Source organism: Chelon labrosus (assembly GCF_963514085.1).
Source record: "Chelon labrosus genome assembly, chromosome: 19".
NCBI classification, from domain to species: Eukaryota; Metazoa; Chordata; class Actinopteri; order Mugiliformes; family Mugilidae; genus Chelon; species Chelon labrosus.
This window is the reverse complement of record NC_140352.1, coordinates 20,242,298-20,268,681: the sequence shown is the minus strand read 5'-3', so window position 1 is coordinate 20,268,681 and position 26,384 is coordinate 20,242,298. Positions and strand designations below refer to the sequence as shown.

The window sequence follows — 26,384 nt, the reverse complement described above, 5'->3', positions numbered from 1 at the left end:
ATGCTGTTCTGTTTTTGCACAAGAACTGGAGTTTCCTTTGAAATTAAATCAATCAGCAAAATAACTATTCACTGTGTAGACACTCATTTTACATCTGACCATTTCATCGCCTGAAGGAAATCCCACAAGTTTGTTATTACCTTAGAAAAACTCATTGCCTGTTATATAATAGATGCTATTAGATCATGTCTTCCACACGAATGAAATATAAATTTTTTGCCATGGAAGAAAGAGAAGCAGAACAGACAGATTTTGGAGTTGCAAACCTTGTCAAAAGCCTGCTTAAATCTTTTAAGGGGTCTTTTGGCTATTTGGAAACTATTAGCTGGAATTAGAGACATTGACAGATGGGTTTTTTAGTGAGAGCAGTGTGATCCAGCGGCAGTGTATGTGTGTGAATGAGCGTGTCAGAGGAAGAGGCCAGCCAGGAACAAATGCACAGGACCATGGCTCAGATGAATCTCTCAGATCTGAACAGGGCTGGAAACTCGCAAGACCACAGAAGCGCAAACTCTCCTTTTTCGTTTCTCTCTCTGACAGGGGGCAGATGGTTATTTAATGCTGATTAGAATTTCAAAATAGGCCTCCGTCCTTTCACAGCATCCCCCCCTCCAACGTCTCTCAGCAAGGGCAAGCAGAGGTCAGGCCCGTGTTCCAGTCATAGAGCAGATTCATCAGGACACTTTTTAGGCCCGGCGATTGAGAAATGACCTCATTCTCTAACACACCACACATGAAACCACGGCGCAGCTTTTGAGGTTGCATGGGTAACATGAACAATATGATTTTGAAATTTTCAATCTTAGCATGGAGACCAACCCAACTGCTGTGTTTTCATTCTTGCAACACGGTGTTATTTAATTCCGAATAAAACAGAGCTAACCTCACCAGAGACTTCCGGAAGATTCAGTTATGTAATAGTCAGAACCCTCAAGTTTTTTGTCCCTAGAGTACATCCTGATATGAAGCTCAGTGAGATGCTAAATGTAAAAAGCCAAGGCTGCCTCCATATTCCTGCATGTATACCATGTTCATACTTTCAGCAAGGGACTTTAAGGTCCTCCCACCTCTGCTGCCTATCCCTTGAGGCTAACAGGGAACCGACACTTCAATTACTTAGCGCGACTCTCAAATGAGCAGGAGATGTTTGTGTGTGTTGATGGGGGTTGCTGAGCAAAAGAAAGTGATTTTAAAAAAGAAACCCCCTGTGCTTTCAAATAATTACACAGCCACAGAATGTTGTTCTAACATCATGCTTCTGGGGTAGTTAGCGTGAGACACAGGCCCTACGGTATGGCAAGGCCAACAAATATATAGCCTATGGGTTCTGTTCTGGTGGTGTGTGTGTGTTTTAGGGATTTGAAGCAAGACGAGCAAGACAGCAGTGTTCGGTCAGTATGACTGTTTTGTGCTGTAGCTTCTCTCTTTGCTTTTATTCCCTTTGTCAGTATTGCACCTTTGGTCCACAGCCAACCCACAAGGGATAGATGCATTGCTCATTCCATGAAGCCACCCATAAAGGCTTTCTGGCAAAAACGGAACATGGTGAAACAAATGTTAAGGACAGCAAAGTGTCAAATAACAACCTTAATGTCAGCTGGGTTAAAACGCTAGATGCTTGAGAAATGCTCAGCGGCAGCCCGAGGCCAAGTGTGTGTATGTGTGTGTGTGTGTAGCGTGTGTACACCTCCTTGGATTTGTGCATGTGTGAGAGCCACATGTAATCTAGTAGTGCGACGCAGCGTTTCATCCCGGTGCCAAAGCAAACTGGTGGAGCTGCAGTGTGTGCCCACCCTGCTCTCCCAGGCCCACATCGACGCTCTCCCACAGATGGTAGCAATCACCTCCTGAGGTGCCCGTCACCGCCAGCGCTCTCTTCCTCTCTGTCCTTGTGTAACTGCCTCTTGTCAAAGATTAACTCTTTGCCTGGACATTTTCCCGCCTGCTACCTCTTATTTCATATTCATCTCGTTTTGCTGAAATCAGCCTTTTTCTGCTGTTATTGAATTCTTTGTGTTTTGGTAACAGTTTGCCTCCCTTTGTGCTGTTGCAAGCCTCTGTGCTCTCTTGCCTGAGAAAATATGTGGTTTTTGGCTGACAGCCGGTATTGCTGGTGGCAGCAAGATTCAGAGGCTGTTAAGAGAAAATATATGTCTGTTTGTTAACTATGCGTGCATGACAATCTTTGCTCCCTTTAGCCGTGGTTTTGTTGGCCTGTGGCTATCTCTCAGTTCTGTCGCTGACATTATGTTTGGGATTGCATGTATTCTGCGTGTCTGCAGATATTCATGCATATGAAATCTAAGCTGTCTGTTACCTGGTACTGTGTCTGAATAGACAGGTCTGGTGTAAGCAGTATAAAAATATTTAAATTTGGAACAGGCTAGTGTAAGATATGACTAATTCAGGACCTTGTGACTCCATACGCCAAGAGAAAAACTGCTACAGTTTGTCTTGATAATTCGATTGCACAACATCCTCAGCTTCTTCCCCCGACTCTAGGAGATTGCCTTAGGAGGAAAAGGTGAAGTGAGACAGACAGAAAGTGAAGGCAAAGCCAGGACAGAGATAACAATGTTTAGATGTGGGTAAGTGAAGTGGACCAGTGAGAGGGAATGGAGCTAAGGCCTCAACTCTCCACTGACACCAGGCCCCCCAACCTGGCAACCCTCCAGTCTAATCTTGTTAAAATCTTTCCCTGCCTGATGCCATCCAGAGAGAGAAAGGGGAGATGAAGGATAGTATGGACAAGAGAGAGAGAGAAAGAGAGAGCTGAGGAAGGAAACAAGCAAAAAGAGGGAGAGGCGGCTACTAGGAGTATTTGAGATGGGGTCTTATGAAAGTAAGAGGAGAGAGGGAGGGAGAGAAGGCTTATGGAAGGGGTGGGAGAGGAATTAAGGGGGCTCTAAGTTCAAAAGGGCTCCCGAGAGCCTGCTCTTAAGCCCACGGCGTGAGGCTAACCACAGAAACCAGCAGAGGGAGGGGAAGACACAGTGTCAAAGCTAGAAGTGAAAGATACGTCTGTGTGGGAGAAGACGAATGACGAAGACGAAGTGGAGCTGAAGTGGCTTCAGAACAAAGATGCAGAAGCTCTTGTGTACAGCTCAGTCCACGCAGTGAACACCGGAATCCTGCCAGTCATCGGCTCGGAATTCCTAAATCATTGTCTCAGCTCGTTGTTTCTGTACCTCATTAGAGCTATCAGTATTTACATGTTTCAGACTCACCTCTTTTTCATCAGGTTTGTACATTGAATCTTTCGGTCCTTATCGTTTCGTGAGGAATGAAAATGCTGTCCACTGCCTCGGCTATAATGAGGAGCTAATTAACCGGGTGTTCCCCTCAGTGCCCTGAGCAGGTGGCTGGAGCAGCCAGGTGGAACCCAGCCTAAACACACGCACCACACACACACACATTGGCACACACACACATCATGGCAGGAGGCCATATCATAGCAGAGCCTGTTTGGCCAGGCGGGGAGAGCACCCGAAGTGGGGGCTGCAGCAGGTCTGGACTGAGGCCTGGGCCAAGAGGGGAAAGGTGGCGGTGTCAGCCCTCCAGTTTTCAAGGACCAATTTTAGCCATGGGATCTGGGTTTTTGCACAGGCATCCAAAATCAATTGGCTGTGCTCACCGGCTTGGCTTTGTTTGAGCTGGAGGAAAAATGAGGTTAGATTTATCCCTGACATATGGAGGGGAGAAGAGTGGCGATGCACTCCACAAACACGCTTGCATTTTTTATTTGTCCAGCACAGTTTTCAAGGACCAATTTGTCAAAGCGCAGCTGACAGATCCGGCTGAGAGCTTGTTCAAACCACATTTATTTACTGAGGCACCTGCTATGATATCTGAAATAGAACAGTTCCCCCTCCACTCAGTCTGCCTTACTTTTAATATTTCCCTATTTTCATGGGTTTAAAAAGTAAGCAGATGTGTTAAAACTGTGAAGAGGAATATATTGGGTAAAAACAGGCTTTACTCTAGAAGTTGTTCCACTGAAATTTGCTCTTGGCGCTCTTCAGATTGATGACAAGGTGGCGAAACAATTCTCTAATATTTTCCAAGAGATTCTTCCTCCTCTCCCTCCAACCACTCCTTTATTTTAGTCTCAGCATCCCCCTGTTTGCCAACCCTCTTGTTTGTTGTTGGATTTCCAAGACAACACGAGGAACCAGCTTTACCCATCCTTGAATTGGACAGTGACCCACCCACAAAACTCCTCTCGAATGCCAAAACTTCTGTTTCTTCCTCCAACAGATAAGAATTAGCGAGTGTTTTTGCAGAGCTGTAGTGAGGCTTTGATGTGTTAATGAATTGAAAAATGGCCTTCAACAGTGTTCGGTTATCCCCGCTGAGCTTAATTTGGGGGGGGGGGGGGGGTGCAGCGGTGGGGTTGGCAGGTTGGTGGGAGGTGGGGTGTCAGCATGTGTGAGCGCACAAGCACTTCAAAACAAACCCATAAACATTCCAGGATCCTTGGGCAGCTGTAGCTCTGAGCTGAATTTAACTGCACACGGGTTGTAGAAAACATACACACAGGTACCATACAAACATATTCTATTAACCAGTCACCTCAGCCCACACATTTTCCTCTCGCTCTTAACTTTTCTCCAACAACTTCCATTCATGTTTTTCTGTCAGACGCTGAACGCCTTTTTCTCCCAGCCTCTAATTCTCTCATTCTTTCTGTCACGAAATGTCTGGCTGTTGTTAAAGCCATACTCAGCTCACACAGTTCCACATGCTAAATCATTTAAAGGTTAAATTCTGAAGCTTTCTTTACATTCTCCACACTCGAACGTAGCCTCTCTCACTTCGGACTTTGTTGGCCGATCCTGTTGCACGGCGGTAAATCGAGAGGATGCCATGAGAGGGCCGTCGGTGCGTCAGCTGGCGGAGAAAACGCGATCCGTCGCTTTCATGTTCGGCTACAAGGTGTTAATGGACACAAGTGCTCACAGCTGTGTGTGTTTGAGATGCTTGATCACAATCACAGTTCCCCCCACCTCAACCTCCACCCCCCCTGCAGCCCCAGCCACTCACTGGAGCTGGTGTGTTCTTTGTCACTTTTCCCTCAGAAGAAGTTGGACAGGCTGTTTAGTTTTTTCACACACACACTCACAGAGAATGAATCGGTTACCTAGCCAATGTGTCATCAATTTGCCCCATATTGTTTTTTCCACTTAAAACAGGGATAAACTATATCTCTCCCACTAAAAACATACTTAAGGTAAAAGGCTTTGACCTCAATCATGAAGCTTCCGTCACTATCCCACATCGCCATGCCGTCCCATTCCCTACATGGCTTAGTTTAGACAATTCCCCAAGGTCGGGGGTCACTTCTTATCTCCTGTTCAGTCCACAAAAGCGAAGAAATCCAGCAGTGTCTTTACACAAACAGAGCCGCCTCGATATGAATTTTTACACAAAACAGTATTTCATTAAGTGCAGAATTCCATACAAATTGAGCCACATAATAACCAGATGGAATTGGGAAACAGTCTGGGAATGTGCTCCCCCCTTTTTGTCCAGGGTCGGCAACTAGGGAAAACTGGGCCTCTTTCCCAACCAGGTGCCAGGCTTCCCTTTGAGTGTGGATGGAGATGCATATTGTTCACTGCTTGTATAGTCCTTATTACTTAACACTTGTATTCCAGTACTTATTATTTTTCATCCATGAGAATACTATTAGCAGTCTTCTTTTGTTAGATTGTTGAACTTCATATCAAGATATTTTTACTGTGATTGCAGAGGCCGAAATAATTAATTTCATTTTCAATTACCGGTCATGTTTCAATAACAGTTTATCTTACAAGCATAATATTGACAAAAAATAAGAAAGTAATGATGTGGTAATGATTGAATAATACTGCAACCGCCGATTAAATCCAGGCTATTACAAAACATCTGTAACCTCTGTAGCCTGTAGACGACATTTGTTTTTTGTTTTGTTTTTTTCATTGTGATAGATTCTTCTCTCGCAGGCTTTGAATCAAACATGTCCTTTGCATCTTTGCAGCTTGCAGTGTGCATCAGCCATGGCACAAAAAACCAAAACAAACTCCAGCGCCGTCTTAATTCTGTTCTGCAGAGAGAGGCCCCTCTCTGCTGGCCCTGAATTCGGGTAAAACACAGACTATTGTGGCCCTATTTGAGAACAACTCTTTCTAAGCACTTTTCAAGCTGTTGCAAAAGTTGAACTGCCATAACTTCAGAGCAACGTCACCACTGCCACTACATCCAGCGGTCGCCTGTTTCGTATGATCACTATTACCAGACATTTAGACTGGCCAGTTTTTACCTTTTCTGCAGTTTCTTTTAAATACCTTTTAATAGTTAAATAACTAAAATAATAAATAACTTGTTCCAACTGAAACCCTGCTTCATATAACCCAAGGCCTGACCTTAGCAGGCAAGCAGAGAAACAACTTTCATCTGCAGATGAGGGGGAAATAGTTTTTAAAAACTTTACTTTGCCACCTTTTCTACTGCAACTTTTGAATCACTGTCTGTATTAAAAGTATTTAACTGAAGTTACCTAATTAAAAGTAGACAAATGTGGATGCCTCTGTGAATGAGGCTTGTTCCAGTGCATCCCAAAGATACTTTATCAGTTTGGGATCTAGTGAATTTGGAGGTCAGGTCAACACCTTGTGCTGTTCTTCATGTTTTTTTAGTTGTTCCTAAAGCGTTTTTGTGTGTTTGTCTGTGTCAGGGTGCATCCTGCTGGGGATGGCTGCTGCCATCAAGGAGTGTCATTGGTATGGGGTGGGGGTGTCTGGTCTGGTCTAGGTGTCAGTGGTCATAATGTTATGCTTGATCAGTGTATGAAGGTACCAGTGCATGAGGAAGGAAGCAAACAAATGTCACAGTAATAATTTAATGAAAAAGTATTGAAGCACAAAATAAAGGCATTAAGGTGCTCGTCGACAGTAGTTGGATCACGGCTACGTGTTACACACTGTATCTGTCATACACTTTCATACTGCAACAATAACTGCGAACTGTGGAAAATGCTAAAAGGCCTCATTCATTATAGTCAGTTTTAAATATATGTCTTTAGGCCTACTCTTCAGACACTGTGCTGCTGCTGTTGCTGCTGCTGCTGCTAAAGACACACGCACAGAGAAAAGCTTCCCAGTCCTCCAGCCAGTCTGTCTTTACTTATTCTCCATTGTTGTGTCTCATTCTATTCTAAACATTCACTGTTAGCGAAATCTATTTTCTCAAGCACGCTCCCATCTAAATTTACTTAATAATATCATCCTCTGTTGTGATCCCCTAATAATCCTCCTGTGCCACAACTGTTGACATTTTTGGTCAAACAGCTCCGCTGTTGTTTACCCCTTTCCAATTTATGTGCGGATAACTTTGAACTGGAACTAAGCTCTGCAACAGTCGACTTTGAAGCCACGGCCAAGTCTTCAGGTCCCAGGTCTGACTCTCATTTAACCAGCAGAGGGTCTGGATCATACTCCTTTACACAAACAAGAAGGGCAGGTTTCTCATTAGACGTCTCAAATGCAAACCCCACATGTAGAGAGTGAAAAGAGTTTATCAATAATGTCAGAGCTGGTGACTGTGGTCTTATGTGGAGGAATCAATGGAAAGACTCGTGAGCCAAGGAACCCATTGGATTTCAAGTGGGAGAGACTGTAAAGAGCCATAACCTCACTTCACGTGTCCTATATATTCCGCTCGCCTCATTTAGAAGACAGCCAGCTCGAGCCCACTCCTTTATCTGAATTGGTCTTGCTTTTAATAGATCTCAGAAGTCTTTGCTCATCAGTGATTCATGAAATTAATGTCTCTCTTTCCAGTGATTAATAACTAATGGGCTGAGAAAAGCTGAATTCATTAATTATGAAATGGAGAAAATGAGCTCTGCAAATATCACTTTTGATTGATGAGTTCTGGAATAGCAGCCAAGCACACCGCCGCACTGTAGATATAAACCACTCACTGTTATAGTGCCTTACTGGAAAATCTCTCCCAGCTCTCTTGTGATACACATAGTAGCAAGCATATGTTTTACTGCAGTGCGCGCTCCATGAGAACATTTCACTCAGGCTAACTTATATTAGAACTCTTAAATAAATACCTGGAAGATTTTGTAAACTTTCACATTTGTCCAACTCTCCTTTGCTGATGCAATGACTTTCCTCTTCCCTCTGCAGCGTGCAACTGCAACCTCCACGCCCGCCGCTGTCGATTCAACATGGAGCTGTACAAGCTGTCCGGGAGGAAAAGTGGAGGGGTCTGCATGAACTGCCGCCACAATACTGCAGGACGCCACTGCCACTATTGCAAGGAGGGCTTTTACAGAGACATGGCCAGACCAATCACTCACAGAAGAGCCTGCAAAGGTAAGACTTGATGGCGTTCAGTTGACACACACTACTAAATTACCTCTGAACGACAGTTCTCTACCTGCCATTAAAATGATGTGTTTTTTCTGGGAAAGAATTGCCTGCGCCATACGTATCCATGAACAAGGATCACTTTGTGTTACATCAGTCATTAATAGGCTAGAACATTTATTTAAGATTATTTCATTGTATAAAAATGTCACAGATTATTACTTTAACTTGAGTTCATTTGGGAACGCACCGGGCTAAATGTTTACAAGACGTTCAAACAAGAGATGATGTTCTAACCCAGCTAATACTTTCATAATCATGGCATTTCTGAGAAAGCGTAAAAGGAGTAACGTGTTATGATCGGAAACACATGCAGTCATGGTAACTTTCAATAAAAAATAGCAGCATGTCTGATTTGCCATACCATAGCAGAGAGAAACGAATTGATACTGTGCCCGAAGCTTTTCTGGCCATCCCACCGAATGTTTCTCCATACCACACACACCACATAGGATTATCATTTGACCAAGGCATTTCTCATGAAAAAATGTGTTTTATTATTTCGCATTTGTAGTGAATATTTCTCAGCCTGATATTATGCTGGAAGCGTTGCAAAAATAACACCAGTATCCTGTAGTTGTTGCTCAGGAAAATATTAGAACAAACAGCAGAGAGTTAGTATTTTTTTATTTTATTTTTTTTACCCTGCTTATAGTAAAGAGTCACTTCCAGAATATGAAAACAGTGTTAGAGAGAGCTGCCAACCCTCATAGCCGCGTAGATCTTTTGGTTGAAAGTTCAAGGCGAGAATCTCCCATTGGCTTCTGCTCAGTTTTCCTTCTGCGGCTGTAACACAACCCCAGGAGGTTAGAAATGGCATGATATCAGGCCGCAGTTGCCCATGTTAGTTGCACAGAGATGCTGAGCCATTCATCATGTAATGGCAAAAACTCCTCAGTGACTTGGTCACATACTTTCAAACGTATGTCATTTGACCTGTTACTGCACCGAAACAATAACAGAAAGAGATCTGGGCTGCAATCCTGACAGGAGATCACTTCTGAGATGTGCATCCCTCTGTGCAAATAGTCCCCTCGTCTTCTGTTTCCTGCAGTACCTGGACGTGTAATGCTTCACATGTAAGCACCTACGATTTGTCCCAGTCAAAGCCTAGTGGTCAGGTGATAAACAGTTTATCACCCCGCTTCACAAAGACTCCAGATGTAACATCCAAAAAAAATCTCTTGAGTAGAAGTTGATGAGAACAATCCCGCAGCCTTCTAGGAGCTGTCATTTTCCTTTCCTTCAGCCTTTGCTCTCTTTTTATTTCTATCTCCCCAGAAAGTTTACGACCACCACCTCCAATTGCTCCCAGACTTCTCACTTCCCTCACCATGATTCACTACAAACCTTTCTTTTATTCTTTCACCATGACATCCTTGATTTTATTTTTCAGCCCTCGCTCTTCTCTATCTACATGTGTCCAGGTTATGGTAGAGGTCAGAGGCATGGTATGGCTTGAAGGGGGTGAGTGTCATGTCTGAAATGGACTTACGGCAATAAAATACAGGTGTTTTCTACAGGGGAGACGGGAGTCGGGGGAGGGGGGCTCTGAGACGATGAATGGGTCATGTCTGTTTCTAATCAAACTCACTCTCGATGGGTGTCTATACACACTCTGAGGAGTATATGAAGAAATATAAACACACACTCAGTCTTCCATGTGTAATACTGAAATCTCAGTTCAAAGTGATTCTGAAAGACTGAAAGCCATCTCTGCAAATGCCAAAACAGCAGCATCTCTGTGAGGCCTTTAATGTGTCAAAAGCATTAAAACATTTCTGCACAATCGTAGAAATAATTGCCACATGGCCTGGCTGCAGTATTTGAGATCTTCAATACAGTGTTATTTATGTGAGTCTTAGCTATACAGCTTGTTGACCTCAAGGAACAATGGTTACATGTGCTCCATCAGAACAAAAACACCTCTTGTAGCCACCTCAATCAGAACCAGCTGGACCGGTCTGGCCCAATTTGGAAGGAATATTCAGTTGGATTGTGGTGTAACGCGTTAATAATCTGTTAAATAGAAAAATATTGGTGCCTAATAACCATGTGAATGCTGGCTCTGGTGCTTTCTTTCTCTCTGGTTGGAATAAATACAGTAGTAACCCGGAGGGACAGAAACACAGAGGTAGAAAAACTATTTGTTGTTCATACAAGGGTTAGAAAAAATGAACAAAGCTGGAAACAGTTGAGTCTGTTACCAGAATTCTATCAATCAGGTTAAAGAAACATTGGCCATGTAAAAGTAGTCACTGATGAAAGGCATCTAAAATGAGCCCATAGTCCACATAAGGTAATGTTGTTACGTATATTAGATTGGATTTATCTCAGATATAACACCAGTAATTATTATTTTCTAAGACCAGGTGTGAGGATGTATGTCGACAGAAATCACTGTAGACACAATAGAGACATGCAGTCTGATTTGCTGAGATCATATTAAGTGAGTAATGTAACAGTCGTGTGTCTTTCGAGTGAACACGAGCCACTTAAAGCCTCAGAGATATAAAGTGTGGAGCAGCTCCACTGACAGCTGTTACTACATTAAATGCTAATTTAATGGTAATATTTCATAACCCCTCAAACATTAAGATATGCACATTTGAACACTTTTTGTTTATTTTCACAAAGAACTTGCCAGAAGAACATTTGACAATTAAAAACACATTTCCAGTTAAAGGTACAAATAACACCATCCCCTCCAAATGTGATGGTTGCCAGTAACTGCGGACAAAGAGCAGTCCCCAACAGTATTTTAGCCCATATGCACTCACACATGCCCTGAGTAACACTAATCAGTTAAACTGAACAAACGCCCGTCAAAGGACTACAAATCCCAACGCAGCGCCTGTCACGTCTGCAGTCGCACAGGCTTGAAAAGTCATCAACATCTGAGGACGTTTTTACTGCTTCTTAACTGGCTCTAGCGCCAGCACATAAAACTTCAGAAAAACAGTTTGAGAAGGAGAGCAGAGGGTGTAGATTGACACCGCCAACTCCCCCAAAAAAACCCTCGACCTGCCCCTCGCAGCCCATTCAGATCTGGCAGTGGCTGGTTGTTTACTGAACAGTGTGGACAGTAAACTCTGAAGTCTTAACAGTCCATGCGTGTTTAGGAGGGAAGTGAGAATGTCAAACATCATTCCCTGCTTGTTTATACTGACCAGGTTGATGGCCTGTGCTGTTCGGTGATCAGCGTGGAAACAATGGCACGTCAGTCCTCTTTCTTTGCCACATGTCTCAGCAGGCGTGATAGACCAGTACCAGACTTGCATCCAGCAGATTGAATAACACGGGTTTACCCCGCATGTGCTTTGGACATATCCTACACGGGCACAATAAACCTCGCATTTTATTAGCTTATGATATTTTATTTTTTGCTAAAAAAAGCTTCACAGTGGATCTAAAAACAATTATAGCATTGGCTCCACAAGATTGACGTGTTAGTGTAGTAATCAGTTGGATTTCATCTAAGGACACAATCTCTAAGAATGCCAGAAATTCCCAAATGGCACTGCAGCACCTGGAATCATTGGCAGTAGCTCAGGCTCTGGCTGACGAATAGGGCGAAATTTTGGTTGGCGCAGAGCAAGACTGACCATTTACATCATATCTGTATTCCCTTTAGGTTAGTCACAAATTTTTACCAAGTGTCATCAAAGCTTAGGTTTCTTGGCGGAGCCTGCCCAACTTCATCAAGCAGTGGGGTTTTTGCACAGGCGTCGAAGCACCAGATTTACGTCTCTGCGCAGCTTCAAACAGAAAGCAGCCACTTTGACACCTGCAGACTGGTCGGCCGTGCCGGAAAAGGCGAACGTGTTTTGTGAAGATCTGAGCTGCAGTTAATCTTTCTCCGCCCTGCCGCCAGACGCACGCACTCTTGGGTCAGTTTCAGCCATTTAAACCCTCCCTTTGCCCGGTCAACAGGTGGTAGGGTCCTCTCCTTTGTTGTAGCGGCTAAAAAATGTCAGGTGCAAATAAACACATTCACAGTTCTGTCAGGTGGTGGGAAGGAACCGTGGCATGTTCGCAGCTGCCTTTCTCTGGCAAGCCCTGTAGAAAACTGTTGGGTTACAGGGTTTTTCCCCAAAGAGTAATTTTGTCATTTCTTGAGAAGCTTGGACAATTATATCTATTGTGTTACAGTCGAATCTCTTGTAAGTTTGCTGTGTTCATTTTGCATTGGTCTGCATGTGATTTCCAAAGAATTACATCAAAAATAAAGGGAAACTCTGAGGAGGATATCTGTAGATAAGACAGACTTCTCTGGGACTCCACAAGAAGATCTAAAACCCATACAATTGTGTTTTTTCTTTATTGTTGTGTTTGTCTTCCTGGGTAGCTGTGAAATGATGTGACTATGTGTTTATTACTTCAAGAACAAATGTCTGTTTTTTGTTTAGTAGAGTCAGAGTGACCACAGTTTGGTTAGATTCACTGTTTATGATGGTGAGCATGACAGAGGCTCTGTTTGGGCTTTACAGGAGCGCTGTGTCTCTCACGTCATGCTCTCTGATATGTTGCTTTCCCTCCTCTGTCTTCTTAACGTAAACCTTTTCCAAAGGTCTTCAGACCTCCAGAGCTTGTAGTTAACTGCTCTTTATACTTTAAAGCCCCTATGTAGGTTAATGTGGCTTAAATAAATCAGCCAGAACCAGCAAAACACAGAAGAGTATTGCCAAAGCGAGGTGACCGGAGCACTGCCTGTTGCTTTTGGCATTTGCCAGGCATCAACTGAACTTTCGGGAAGTGATGAAACCGCAGAGTGTGTGCTAGAGCAGGCAGGCACACATTATTTAGGAGAGACTCAACAAGCACACAGGACAGAGGAGGACACATCCTTTTTTTCTCCTGCCATTGACTGCATTTATATAGACTCTAGTTAATAATTGTAGCAACAGCCAAGTCAGAACAAAAATGCCTCATGTAACCACCTTCTCAATCGGAACACGGCCCGTTTGGAAGGAATTTTTGATTGGATTGAGAGGAGTGGTGTAAACCTTTGACAATCCGTTTGACAGGAAAATCTCAGCTACTAATAACTGTGTAAATGCTTGATCCAATAGTTTCTCTCTGTTTGGAATGAATGCATTCCTTGTGCACACGTTTGCTTCACATGGAATAAACATCAGGTGACATGACGAGGGGAGGGACTGAAAACGAGTTCAAATGAGCTGGATCAGCGTAGCCAGAATCAGTGTGGAAAACGTGGTGGTCATCAGCTCCTATTGAAATTATTCAGTGATATCTATAGAAAAGGCAGAAAACATCCCCTTCTTCTGTTATATTACCCACTGATTTTATGCTCCACAGCGAGACTATGACTGGGATGTTTTGGGCACATGTAAAGGCGTACATCTCATCAGAGCATTGTTATATAGCGTACGTGTAAACTTATCATTTTTAATTTTATTTCAGTTGAGCTGAAGAACTATTATCCATGTAATCATAACCAGGGATGCCCTGCATGCATCATACTATCTCATGTTCCCTGATGTCTTCTACTTTCACACATAAATTATTTCTCGCTTGCTGAATTACTCTTTCTTTCTATAAAGATACACATGCAGAAGGTTTAGCAGTGCAGTGTTCAGCACAAAAGGCTGCAGGAAAGAGGCTGCCTCACTCTGGAACGCTCAAGTCCTGAGCCAAACATTCAGTCCCAATGCATTTTTGTTGCCTGCTGGCAAAAAGAGAAGATTACAAGATTTAACCCGGTACCCCGCAGAGACTCTGGTCATTGTCTTGTGTGTGTCACTTTGGCAACACGTTTAAAGGACTGGCATCTAATGTATTTTCTTTGTTCTCTGTTTCTTAAACCACCACCCTCCCTCCCCATTTTTTACACCTGTCCCCAACCCCCACCCCAGCATGTGACTGCCATCCTGTGGGCGCGGCGGGCAAGACGTGCAACCAGACCACAGGTCAGTGTCCCTGCAAGGACGGTGTCACCGGCATCACCTGCAACCGTTGCGCCAAGGGCTACCAGCAGAGCCGTTCACCTGTGGCCCCCTGCATCAGTGAGTAACTCATGTGACGCTGATAATAGTGTCTTCATCTTAGTGATTTTAGTTGCTCTGACAGGCTCCATTGTGAAAAAGACATAATACAAAGAGGAAAAAAAACAACATATACCCAAACTATGGAGATTATAGAACATAATTGAAAGCACACTTTCACGTAGCCTTAAGTAATACTGGCTGATCTGAGAGATATACCCAACTAGATCTCTGCACTTACTTCATAGTACATACACTACATGTGTTTTGTGGGTTTGCATACCCCTTTAAAATGCAGTGATACTTTAAAAAAACCCAAGTTTGTAGTCAGGCTAAACTCAAACATGGTTTATATTCTAAGACTAAAGACGCTGAGCTATATTGTTGGTTTTGGTGCATGTCAGTTAAGAGCTGACAAAGTGAGGGCCCACTGCTTGGTTCAGTTATTCCACTTTTTGTTTGTTCTTGCATGTCAACTGCATGTCAGGTTTTTAATTTCCTGTGACAAGCTTGTGCGTGCGTACATGTGGGTTATACATTTTTGCGAGTGGCCCAGCACATGCGGGCATGTGTCATAGAGGGCAACTCTCCACCACACTGTGTGCCACATTGCACGCACTCACAAGATAGCCACCACCAAAGCAAATCGTGTGGTGCCGCCCAGTGCCGTACCCGGCTCTGCCACGGCGTGCCACATGGTGCCATGTTGTTTCTGTCACATACAGCTCCGGAGCAGATGGTGGATGGGCTAGGAGGAGAAGACAACCGTGGTCATGGATGGCAGACCACGCTAGTTTGAGTGCCTTCTAGCGAGAGCAAGAAGGATAGTGGGTGTGTGCATGTTTAAGCAATGAGCACGTTTAGATCCATTACTAATAATGTTAATGACAGCTGCGTGTGGCAGCATGGCCTCATGGAGAGCATCCCACCTCTCCTCTTGGGGCTCCTGTATCCCACGACAGAAGACAAGCCCATTAAGCAGCCAATTAGTATGATGGCAGCAACCCACATCTGAATGATCCTTTCATCATCTGTCCATCCTCACAAGATGTGGCCATGAGGGCACACAGACTTAAAGTGGCTTCTAGCAGCTGCACCTGCCTTCACAAAGCTCTGTGCCCTTGTTTGTTTTTGCTGGCAGGGTGTCCATAATTTTGGAGAGACAACTGCTGCTTTTTTTCCTAAAAACAGCTTTACAAGAAAGCCTCCTGCCTCCCGCCAAAACACTCCCACTCACTTGGTTCAAACCTTCAACCTCCAAATCCAATCAAAAGCAGATCCTCTGGGTGGACGCTAAGCCGGCGTTCCAGTAATTCTGTTTATGCTAAAAGCAAAGGGTCCGTTGTTAGCATTAGCATTTGTATTGGAAAGTTGCATACAATTAGAGGAGAAGAAGTCCTGGAGGAATTCCACAAGGCACTTTTTAGTGTAGCCAGTGGGCACAGCAAGGGAGGGCTGCATCTGTCTCAAGACGCTCCAACCAAAATTGCCCCCTTGCCATCTGTCCATCTGTCTATACATGCTTGCATGGAGATTACACAGCAGTGTTAACCCAGCATCTGTTAGGGGGCGACGAGACTAATCTAGTGCGGCCACCTTTCCATTTTAATCAGCGAGCCGCAAAGAATCAACCTCTGTCAGATGTTTCAAGTGTGCCGGCTTTGAATTCACTGGCTTCTTCAAGTTGGTTACTGGGCACATTTGTGCTGCATCTCCTGAGTTTCTCTCTAAATTTAGTCCTCCGTGCCTCCATTATTTCTTTCACTTAAACTGTCTCAGTGTATTCTTTAAACTGCATGACGGTGAAACCACCACATTAGTCCATGGCATGCACGGTTTATTTGAGCCTGTCTTCCCTCTGACCACCAATAAGTATCCCTGTCACTGTTTATCTTCCATGTCCGTCTACAAAGCCCCATGTGTTTGTCTAGTCTAGTTGACATAGAGTATGTCACAATCTAAGCCGTCTGTAAGAAAACCTTGTGTTTTCCATTATTGACCTCAATGAGCAAGGCCACTTTCTTCTATTTCCCAGTATGTATAATATAATCATGAAACATTCCCACACCTAGTCTTTGGAATCTATTTTAATTTGGACAACGTCATATGTAGCTGAAAGGTGTGGATTTACATTTAACCAGTGAAATAACTTTGTATTTCTTGCGTGTGTTTCAGAAATCCCCGTGGTCAACCCCACACCTGCGGTGAGCAGTACAGAGGAACCAGCAGGTTAGTATACACTCTCTGCACCTCGCCGGGAAGAACCGCTGCTTTATGAGAGGAACAAAAACACATTCTTTAATGTTTCTGGACATGAGTTTTAAGGTGTAGAATAAATATTAATAGAGGGTGGGTCTCCTCGTTTGAAGTTCGGCAAAGAGAACGAGTGCACTGGGGACAGCAGAATTTTTCCATTGTCTTAAAAAGCGGTGTCCTTGGCACAGTTTCCCCAACCGCTAGCCTCAAGTTAGTGGAGCCTCGCTGTGCTCAAAGTATAGCTGCAGCTTAAAGCCAAGGCCAGCCGATAGGCAGCAGAGGTGATTAGTTACAGTTTAGCTGGAAGATACATAGGAAGGGGGAGTTCTGAGGCGTGAAAAGAGCGTTGGCAAGTGGCTGTTGGGGAAATTAGTTCAGTCTGATTCTCCAATTTAGGCTCTGGTCATTTAGCCTGCCTGTATTTTTCAACCTGCGACTGTTAGATCATCACTTGGCCCCCCACACATACACACTTTGCTGCCAGTGCTTTTCAAATCATAACATATTTTCACTGCTTTTACATCCTTTCCCTTTCGACAGCTTTATTTTTTCAGAAACCTAACTATACTTCTTTTTGATTTTTAGACTTGGCTTTAACTTTTGATTTATACATTCTTACATTTCAGAGTTTAAGGTTAGGATTAATACATATGAAAAACGGGTTTGAGTTATGGAGATCAAGAAGTTTATAATGGCTGATGCCTTGACTCCGGGCCTACCTTGGTAACACAGTAAATGTAAACAGTGTACTGTAACTACATAAAAAACTCCTATTAAATATAAAGGTATAAAATAAAAAATAAAACATTTAAAAAGGTCTGCTATGAAGAAATAGAAATATGCTAATTTGCTTTGTGGCCAAAGTTTGATGAGAAAACTGATACCACGCTTTTAGACTAAGCTGTCCTCTGGACTCTCTGAGGGTAGGGGAGTTCCTGGGAAGCTCCTCCAAGAACTATATTCCTTCAAGGGTGATTTTTCTGTTTGCATTTGCACCTACAACAGCTACTTTGAAATGAATAATAGCTGGCAGGTAGCTGGTATAGCAACACCACTTAGCCACTTAGCTCTGTGCGACAATGTCACATATGCTCTATACTCAATAAAGCCTGAACTTTACGCTGGCTACATTTATCTGTATTTTGATCCATTTTAAAGCACACAAAACATTAGGATCTCTTGTCTGTGCAGCGAACATTTTAGCAGTGTTTACACATTTTTCTTTAAACTGTGTTTACTGGTGTTTCAACAAATCACTACACACTTATGTCACCAATGGCTCCTCTAAAAACTACGACTGTATGTATGTGTGTCTGCAGGCTGTTATTTATTTCAACAGGTTTAGGAACTCCTAATGTGTGATAAGCCAAGTTAAAACAAATTGTTAACTTTGTGCAAAGCCTGGAAAGAGAAAGTGGAGTTTTGTTTGCACAGAACTAGGCTAAGTGCTAAGCTAAAGTAGCCAGCTTCAGCCTCCAGTGTCATATTCACTCTGCAGAGATAACAGTTGCATCAATCTAATGAGCCGTGAATAATCCTATTTCTCAAAATATAATTTCTTCAAACTAAAATAGATATTGGGAATATCTGTTTTTACATTTGCGGCTTCTTTCCTCATTTAGAAATTCTCTCATTCTTTTTCCCCTCATTATCTGGGCTTTTGCTTTAGCCTTTTGGACATAAAAAAAGCAGAGTCCAGCCCTTTCTTGTTTACTACTTCCCTGGGAAAATGTTACAGGGTCTAAGAACACAAGAGTCATTAATTGCCAATTCACCTCAGCTTCCACCAAACGCACCAGAGCATTTCCCCATCTTTCTCCTTCCTTAAACTACCATATAACTAGCTTCAGCATCAGATCCCAAGGCCCCCAAAAATCTTTTTGTGTAAGGGGCGGTGGATGCAATTTGTCCTTGTCATGGCACCGTGAAAGGGGCTCAAGTGAAAGAGGGCACCAAGAGCCCTGGAGCCAATTGTGCATGTTTTCAGTGGGCAGATCTTATGGGTCATTGGACGATTCACCGAGAGCTTTTCCAGGTGAACAGCCAGCAGTAAGTGACTCTTCATGGGAAAACACACGCTGTCCCCCAGCCAGCATTTCATCACTGATAAACTCCAGGTCAGCCACTGTATACCGTACACACACAGTGGCAGCAGTTTAATGAAATCCATGCACCTCGTCTCATACAAATGCCTGCCTGTCACAGTTGCGTGCACTCTTAAATGATAATGATCTGCACATGAAAACCACACGCTCACTTATTATGAAAAAAGACCTTTAGCAAGCAATGATATTAAACATTTATCAAAGTCTGCGAATAAAGTAGAATACACATAAATCCATCGACACGCACACCTCTGCACCCATCCACGTCTACACCTCCACTCGAGGTTTTTTTAACGTCACCCGTCTCAGGGTTATTGGAAGCTGCTCTTTCTTTCCTTTTCTGTTCTCTCTCTGGATAATAAAATCTCCAGCGCTCTGATATACAGCCAAACCTTCTAGACATTTTTATGGGCTCCTTGGTCCCCTGTTTCTTCCTCCTCCTCCTCCTCCTCCTCCTCCTCAATCCTTCCCCCAAAAATGAACAATGCAACACCCTTGCACTCAAACATCAGCGTAAGCGTAATTTTTCTCTCTCACGACTCCTTTTTTTTTGTGTAATTGGGGCATTTCGTGTACAGCAGTTTTATTTGATTTGCTTTGGAAAGCAACATGACTGAATGGTTTTCCATTTGAAGGCAATGAGAGGCCTGACCGCAGATACCAGTCCAGTTACCAGCATGTGGTTTTTCAGTTTCATGCCCTGACATTCCAAGCGAGCAGCATGGTCAGCTTTTAACGTCCCCTCACTCAAACTGACTAAAACCATGTTGAAAAATGGCCTTCATGGCATTCCTTGCAATTTAAATCCATCATTTTCATATATTTTTTTATTAACTCTGTGTCCTTCTCATAGTTTTGTAATTGAAATAAGTGGATCCAAAATTCTATGGTTCACAAAATCTAGTGGCATTCAGTCAAGCACAACAGAGCCCTGCTAATGATCAGCAGTGTCTTTTTCATTCTTGTCACAGCTCCAGTAACAGTAGTTACCATGAGCACGATTCAAAAACACTGTGCAATGCTTTGAATCTTATGAAGGATTCTTGCCATTGTTTCTGAACATGAGCACTTCCATCTGCTTTTGAACGTTCATTTAATTTTGCTTATCTTTCTTCCCCATTTCCTCTGCTCTCAACTGATGGAAAACGAGAAGTAAAGCTTTTAATGTTGAGATGACAAAATAAATATTTCAGGATCACGAGAAAACAAACCATGGGAAATAATTACATGCATGTGCTGTAAAGCCTTTGAAGGCCTCCATATCTGAATTAACTTATCTCCAAGCTCCTTGGTCTATGGAAATCGTTGTATGCAGTCATTATTCAAATCATATTAGAAATAAATTCAATAATTTGAATTGTCATTTTAAACTCAGGTTGCACGTGTACATTTTGCTTCAGAGAACAGGGAGAGGATGTATTTTCTTCAAATCAAAATGATTTCCAACACTACAGACCCACTCTTTGGACCAAACATGTTGATTTGAAAAAGAAGCTTGTGGATCCATGACAACTAAACCAGACCATGGCCGGTCCTAGAGTCAGTAAAGAAGAGATCTGAGCTCAGTCAATCAGCCAAGAAATCAGTTTTAACTGTCACAATCATAAATGTGGCACCTCATCACTGGAAACCCCACCTATGACTGGTCAGCGAAGGTCATCCGTCCGATGTGTGGTCTTAGTCGTCACAGTGGCAGCCAAGGCCCTTTCACGTTCATCCAACCATGACCTGCTTCCACCTCGCTCTGTCTTTTCTCCACAACTCAGAAAACATGTCAAACTGAACACGTTTACCCCTCTGGTATGTTTCACTTGCCTCCCAGCACTGGCTGTTGCCGGGGTTTGATGTGCGATTTGTCAGAAGTAGTATTTTAGCGCACAAAGACCAAACCAAGCTCAACACGATCCAGCCCTCTCCGGTTTTCCTTGGAGCCTTCGGCCCTGTCAGTAAATATGTAGAACTCCGTGAGGGCAAGTGTCAACACTGTATTAAAACAACACAGTAATACATACTTAAACAGTAGATAGAGCTTTCATGCATATATGTTCATGTGTTTAAACCTTGGCGTGACGTATGTGCAGACACAAGCACATAGTGATTTATGCTGGCGCTGCTGAGTGTATTTGTTAGTGGTTTCACAGTACATAACAGTTTACAGTGTGTATAGTGCAGTACGCATTACAACTAGCAATTTGAGTCTCCCAGTAGGTTTTAGTAGGTATCAAGAGGAGTTTGGAGTTGCAGCCTGCATTACACGTTGGTTGTTCTTGTTTTGCAGATTGTGAGTCCTATTGCAAACCAGTGAAGGGCAACTTGAAGATCAACATGAAGAAATATTGCAAAAAGGATTATGGTAAGAGAGTAGGATTAATTATCATACCATAGTCAATCAGTGTGAGTGTTGGATGTATTGATTGGACTTTATTTCTCGTGTATCTTTTCTCAGCGGTCCAAGTGAACGTGCTGGACATGGAGACGGTGGGGGACTGGGCCAAGTTCGCCGTTAGCGTGGTGTCGGTGTACAAGAGCCGCGGCGAACCCCTGAAGCGAGGCGACAACATCCTGTGGGTGCACATGAAGGACCTAGCCTGTAAATGTCCCAAGATGCAGATGAGCCAGCGGTTCCTGGTGATGGGCGGCAGCGAAGGTGGGACAGGCACGGGGACTGGTCCCGGAGTCGGGTCTGGAGGTGGAGCCACCAGTCCGGGAGGAGAGCGCGTAGGCTTGGTGGCTGATAAGAACAGCCTGGTGATCCAGTGGAGGGACGTTTGGACGAGGCGTCTGAGGAAATTCCAACGCAAAGAGAAGAAGGGGAAGTGCGGCAAAGCATGATGGGAAAGCAGCGTGTCTCCCTACCTCTCCCGCCATCACACACCTTCATGAACCCTGACTTTTGACTTCCCCTGAATCCTTTCTTTTCTTCCATTGTGGGAACACTGCACATTACAAAGACGGCATGTACCCTACCTGTTTTAAGGACCACGTTTTGTGTATATTGTATTATTATTTTCCTTTTTATTTTTCAAGATTTGTCTTTGTAATGCCACTTGTCTTTTTGTCCAATTGGTTTGCCTTAAAAAGGGACCGTTAAAAAGGGTTTGAAGTGTAGACAAAAGCAGGCGCCATTCCCTCACTCGACAAAAACAGCAGAATTGTCCACACATCCCCCAACTACAACCTTGTCAAGACTGACTCCTGCCACTTTGTCTCAGCATCCCCATATAAAAGCACCAGTTTTCACACCTCACACTCCTCTGAGGATTTTATTCCACAGTGTTTGACTGATTTCAGCAACAAGCCAAGCTGCACACCTTCAGCTTGGCCACCTCATGTTTCATTTTTGAAACAAACTCGGCTTTGGTCAGCACAAGCTGGACAACCTCTCAACGTTTGCTGTTAAAATGTTCGTATAAAATGGGCCTACTTGCTCCAGGTCGTTGCAACTTGTTTGGACTGAAAGACAATCTCTTGTCCCGTGAGGAACCAAGGGCTCCCTTTGCAGGGACACAGCAAACCTCAGTCACACCACCACTGCTGCTGACACCAGACAGCCCTCGCAGAATAAACTGCTCATGTAAGAGTTGTATCTACACATACTGTATGTGATGCCACTGCTCATAATAGAGTTTGTATTGTTTGTGTGGCTTCTTGTTATCTCATCAGTCCATATCCCATATATGGACATATGTCCTGTTTTGACATATATCCTTTTGTTTCATTTTAAGCAGAACAAACCCTATTGGCATGTGTGAGTCACATTCCAGGCCTCCGGGGCTGTGCCTCTTCACCACTAGTCCCTCTCATGAGTAGTTTATAAAGTCATGCATCACCATCATGACTCATTGCTTGTCACTTACTCTGGAAGAAAGATTAAGCAGTGTGGACAAATGGCTGGAATTTCAGAACAATACCAATATTTCCAAGGAGACTTTTTGCCTTACGGATAATGTCCTCCGCTCGGTACTAGTCCTCCAGATGTTGCTGAGTGGCCAGTGTCGTTTCTTTAACTTTAAATGAACATTTTCTGATGTGTCTGAAGACCGGCAAGCCATTGTTTGCCATACTAAGAGATTGAAACGAGAGTTCCTTTTAATGCAGTATAAAGAGAAAAAAAAACTCAAGTCAGACGAACAACATGTTTTTCTCTGGTGTATTTTGAATGAGGCTGGAAAGTTTTTAGTGCTCACTGATTGTATTATGACATGAGAGGCTCATATTACATTCCGCATGTGCTTTGTTATGTTTGCATGTTTGTGGTTTTTGCTGGTCCATCAAAACCTTACAGCGAGCAGAGAGAGAACTAAACTAATACGAGCATCAAGAGCCAAAGGAAAGCGTCTCAAGTCATCCTCCACCATTGCCCACCCTAACGCATAACCCCTGTCATCTTTTGCCAAATAAGCGTAGTCACTTTTTAAATTCAATTGAGAGACTATGAAAGGACGGACGAAAACCACACAGAGACCTGTCTGGTTGCTCTAAAGCTTTTTATCTGCCTTTTGCTGTTATTTCATTTTGTGAAGGACATTACATTTTATTTAAGAAGAATACAAGATAAACACAGTTTTGAGGGGCACGTCGAGCTAGCATAGCGGTGTGTCCACAGGCATCTCATGCTAGCTGGTGGGTACGCTCTTCTGGCTGCAGCGGTATGTTTGGTTTGTCATTCCTCCAAAAGTGTCTCTCCTCTGCTCTCTTCTCTGTGTCAGCCACCACCCTCCCTGAACTCAGTTTTTAACCCGTTTTGCATGTTGTGTATTTAGTGTCTTAGATAGGCGACAGCACAGAAAGAGGCCGCCAGACTCCTCTGTGGTGTAATAGTACTGCACTGTAGTTCTTATTTCCACGTCTCAGAGAATGTAACTGCGAAGAACACAGTCTCACAGGAGTATGGTCTGATCTGATTGTATGTGAAATAATCGTTATCGGAATTAAGAATGTGGATGGCCGATGCCATTTCAAACATGATTTCATGTTGTTTATATGATTGTGGCTCTTCACGCATATCTGACATTTTTATAATCCACTCCAAAAACAACTCGTAACCAAAATGAGTTATCACCCTGACTTCTGGTGTGTGACAACATAAAGCAAAGAAGAACAAAACGAGTATTGACGTTTATGAAGCACTATGCCCAGGGCACCATTCCCACTGATGGAATTTCACAAAAATGCAGAACCAAACAGTCAATTATTTGTGCGCTGGCTGTCCGCAGTGGCCCGGCCAGACAGGTGGTGTTACAGCAGCACCAGTCTCCTCACCCTGGTATGTGAGTTTGGCATGACACATGATGGATGGTCAGATTACGTGCCCATGAGGCCTGTCTGGCACTCAGCTCCTTTAAGCATGGAGAAACTGCGGCGCTCTTAAACTGTTTCTTTCAAATAGTATTGCACAAAATTCTGTCTATTGGCCTTCCCTACTTTAAGTGCCCACCCTGAATGTTGGAATAAAATGTTACAATCAGCCAGATTTTGTTCGGGGGGGTGGAAGCGTAGCTCTTGTGAAAACTATTTAGTGAGCCTCATAGGGAGAGCCGTCCTGTTGTTTTATATTAACAAGCCCAGCAGCTTGGCAGTGGAACTGAGGCCGTATAACTGCTTTACTTTGTTTCCCCCGCTTTTGAGCATTTATGGCATCCACAGGTGTATGCGTGTGAGTTTGTGTGCTTAATTAACCTTCCAGAGCAAACAAGTCACATTCACATGAACTGAAAGTGCACGGAGGTGAGAGGACTCTTATTTGGAGGGGCAAAGTTTCTCAGTTTTGCAGCTGTTTAATGTCCGCATAGAGGAGTCTGGAGAGTCTACGATGAAGAAGTATCACACATTTTCCATTTTCATCCACACGTTCGGCTTGTTTAAGAAGTCTTGATGCATTTTAAATGTTGTAAATATGTACTGAACTGCCTCTGCCATTCATGTTGTCTTTTGTAAAGCGTCTTCTCGGGCCTGGGATGACTCACATGTATGGATGTACAAACCAGATGATTATGGATGTTATATGGATGTAGAAACCAGGAACATATGCTTTTGTGATCACGGCCAGAAGATGTGGTTCAGATGTTACACAGAATGTATTCCCCTTTTTTTGTTTTATGTTGTTTCCAGACAACAGCCGCCCAGCTGTAAACGACTTTGAGGTGAATCGAGTAAAAAAATGTGACTGATCGGACCCTCTGCTTTTCCCATAGAGGTACAGACGAAAACTGACACAACAGCTCACAATGTTCTGTTACATTAATGTCCTGGGAATGGTGGTTCACTCACACTAAAAATGTCCACCTACCTTTCTTTGGGAACAAAGGGATTCTTCCCTCAGTCCACAGCCCTGCTTTTCGCTTCTGTTATATCAAAGTCTTCCTTGTACATTTTCCTCTGAGGCAATGAACCACTGACTTTTTAATCTAAACGGTAAAAAAATAAATTATTAGTTAATGAACTGTGTGCTGTGTTGATCATCTGTCTCTTTAATAGCAGCCATTAGCCCGTGCTGTGGGAATGATCTACTGTAAAATTGATATGTGTTTCTCACTGGAAAGTATGCTCACATACAGTGGGCACTGCTCTGGTATGTTTCCACTCACAGGGGCTAGACAGGGATTTGAAGGAGAGAGTATTGTGTAGAGCGGCTCCCCTCCTCTATGAACGCAGCAAGAGCTAAAGTTCTGTAAATAAACAATGAGGCGCACACACACACACACACACACACACACACACACTTTAATGTGTGCCTCACCTCAGTGGAAACCCAACTCCCAAGTCAGGCCCTGAGCAGGAAACTCTCTTTCTCCTTTTTCCTCTTCGCACCTCTCTCACCTACAGTCTCCTCTTTCCTCTTCTCCCCACCCTCTAACCAAACAGGCCAGCTCCATCCATTCTCCTGAAGGTAAATTACAGGAAAGCAACCATTTATCATCACTCTCCCCAGGCATGGCCATCAAGGCGCTGAGAAGAGGTTACCGAGACTGTCGGGACACACACACACACTCAAACACATGCTGACATGGGTCTCTGCATCGAGCACATCCATCCTGGCCTCCCATCAGCTTGCCGTTTGTGTCCAGTTCCCATTACACCAAAACACTTTTGAACTGGATGCAACCAAATGGACACTGAAAATCCAGATTTATGTTCCTGTGAGAGACTGAGCTATTCAGAGTCAGGGCTGAGTCTAGCTGAGACACAGTTTTGTGACTTCACAAGATTAATGGAAATCTTTTTCCCTCTCAACTCATTACAGGACTGAGATGTCTACTGGCAAATCATATGCCTCGCAGCAAGTTGTCAGAGGTGTGAAATATCACACAAAATGTTTTTGTCTCAACCTACAGTTGCCAAATCCATGACCTTAAACCTTGATAAAAGAGCGTATCTTGAAAGTCTCTTAAGCCAGCAGGCCAATAGTCCATCCCTTAACAGGCCTCATCAGGACCATGGCAAATCAAATATTCGCCTGATCCACCAGATGGTTAGTTAGACACTTTCAGTCGAGTCTGTCTAGTCTGATGAGCTGTAAATGTTAGCAAGCAGTCAGCATACATTGCTATGCAGTTAGCATGTCAGAGGATGTTTCTTGCCATCTTTATATGGAAAAT

The 26,384-nt window shown here is 43.5% G+C and overlaps 1 protein-coding gene across 1 annotated transcript in view; it reads left to right on the top strand.

Moving 5' to 3' along the window:
• ntn2 (netrin 2) overlaps positions 1 to 25,228 on the top strand; it is a 40,145-nt gene extending 14,917 nt beyond the window's left edge. Inside the window, exons 3-7 of the mRNA XM_084567701.1 lie at positions 8,178 to 8,366; positions 14,297 to 14,446; positions 16,601 to 16,654; positions 21,065 to 21,139; positions 21,233 to 25,228. Coding sequence (XP_084423827.1) covers positions 8,178 to 8,366; positions 14,297 to 14,446; positions 16,601 to 16,654; positions 21,065 to 21,139; positions 21,233 to 21,618 — 854 coding nt within the window. The 3' untranslated portion in view covers positions 21,619 to 25,228. The remainder of the gene's footprint in view (positions 1 to 8,177; positions 8,367 to 14,296; positions 14,447 to 16,600; positions 16,655 to 21,064; positions 21,140 to 21,232) is intronic.
• Positions 25,229 to 26,384: the final 1,156 nt, after the last annotated feature.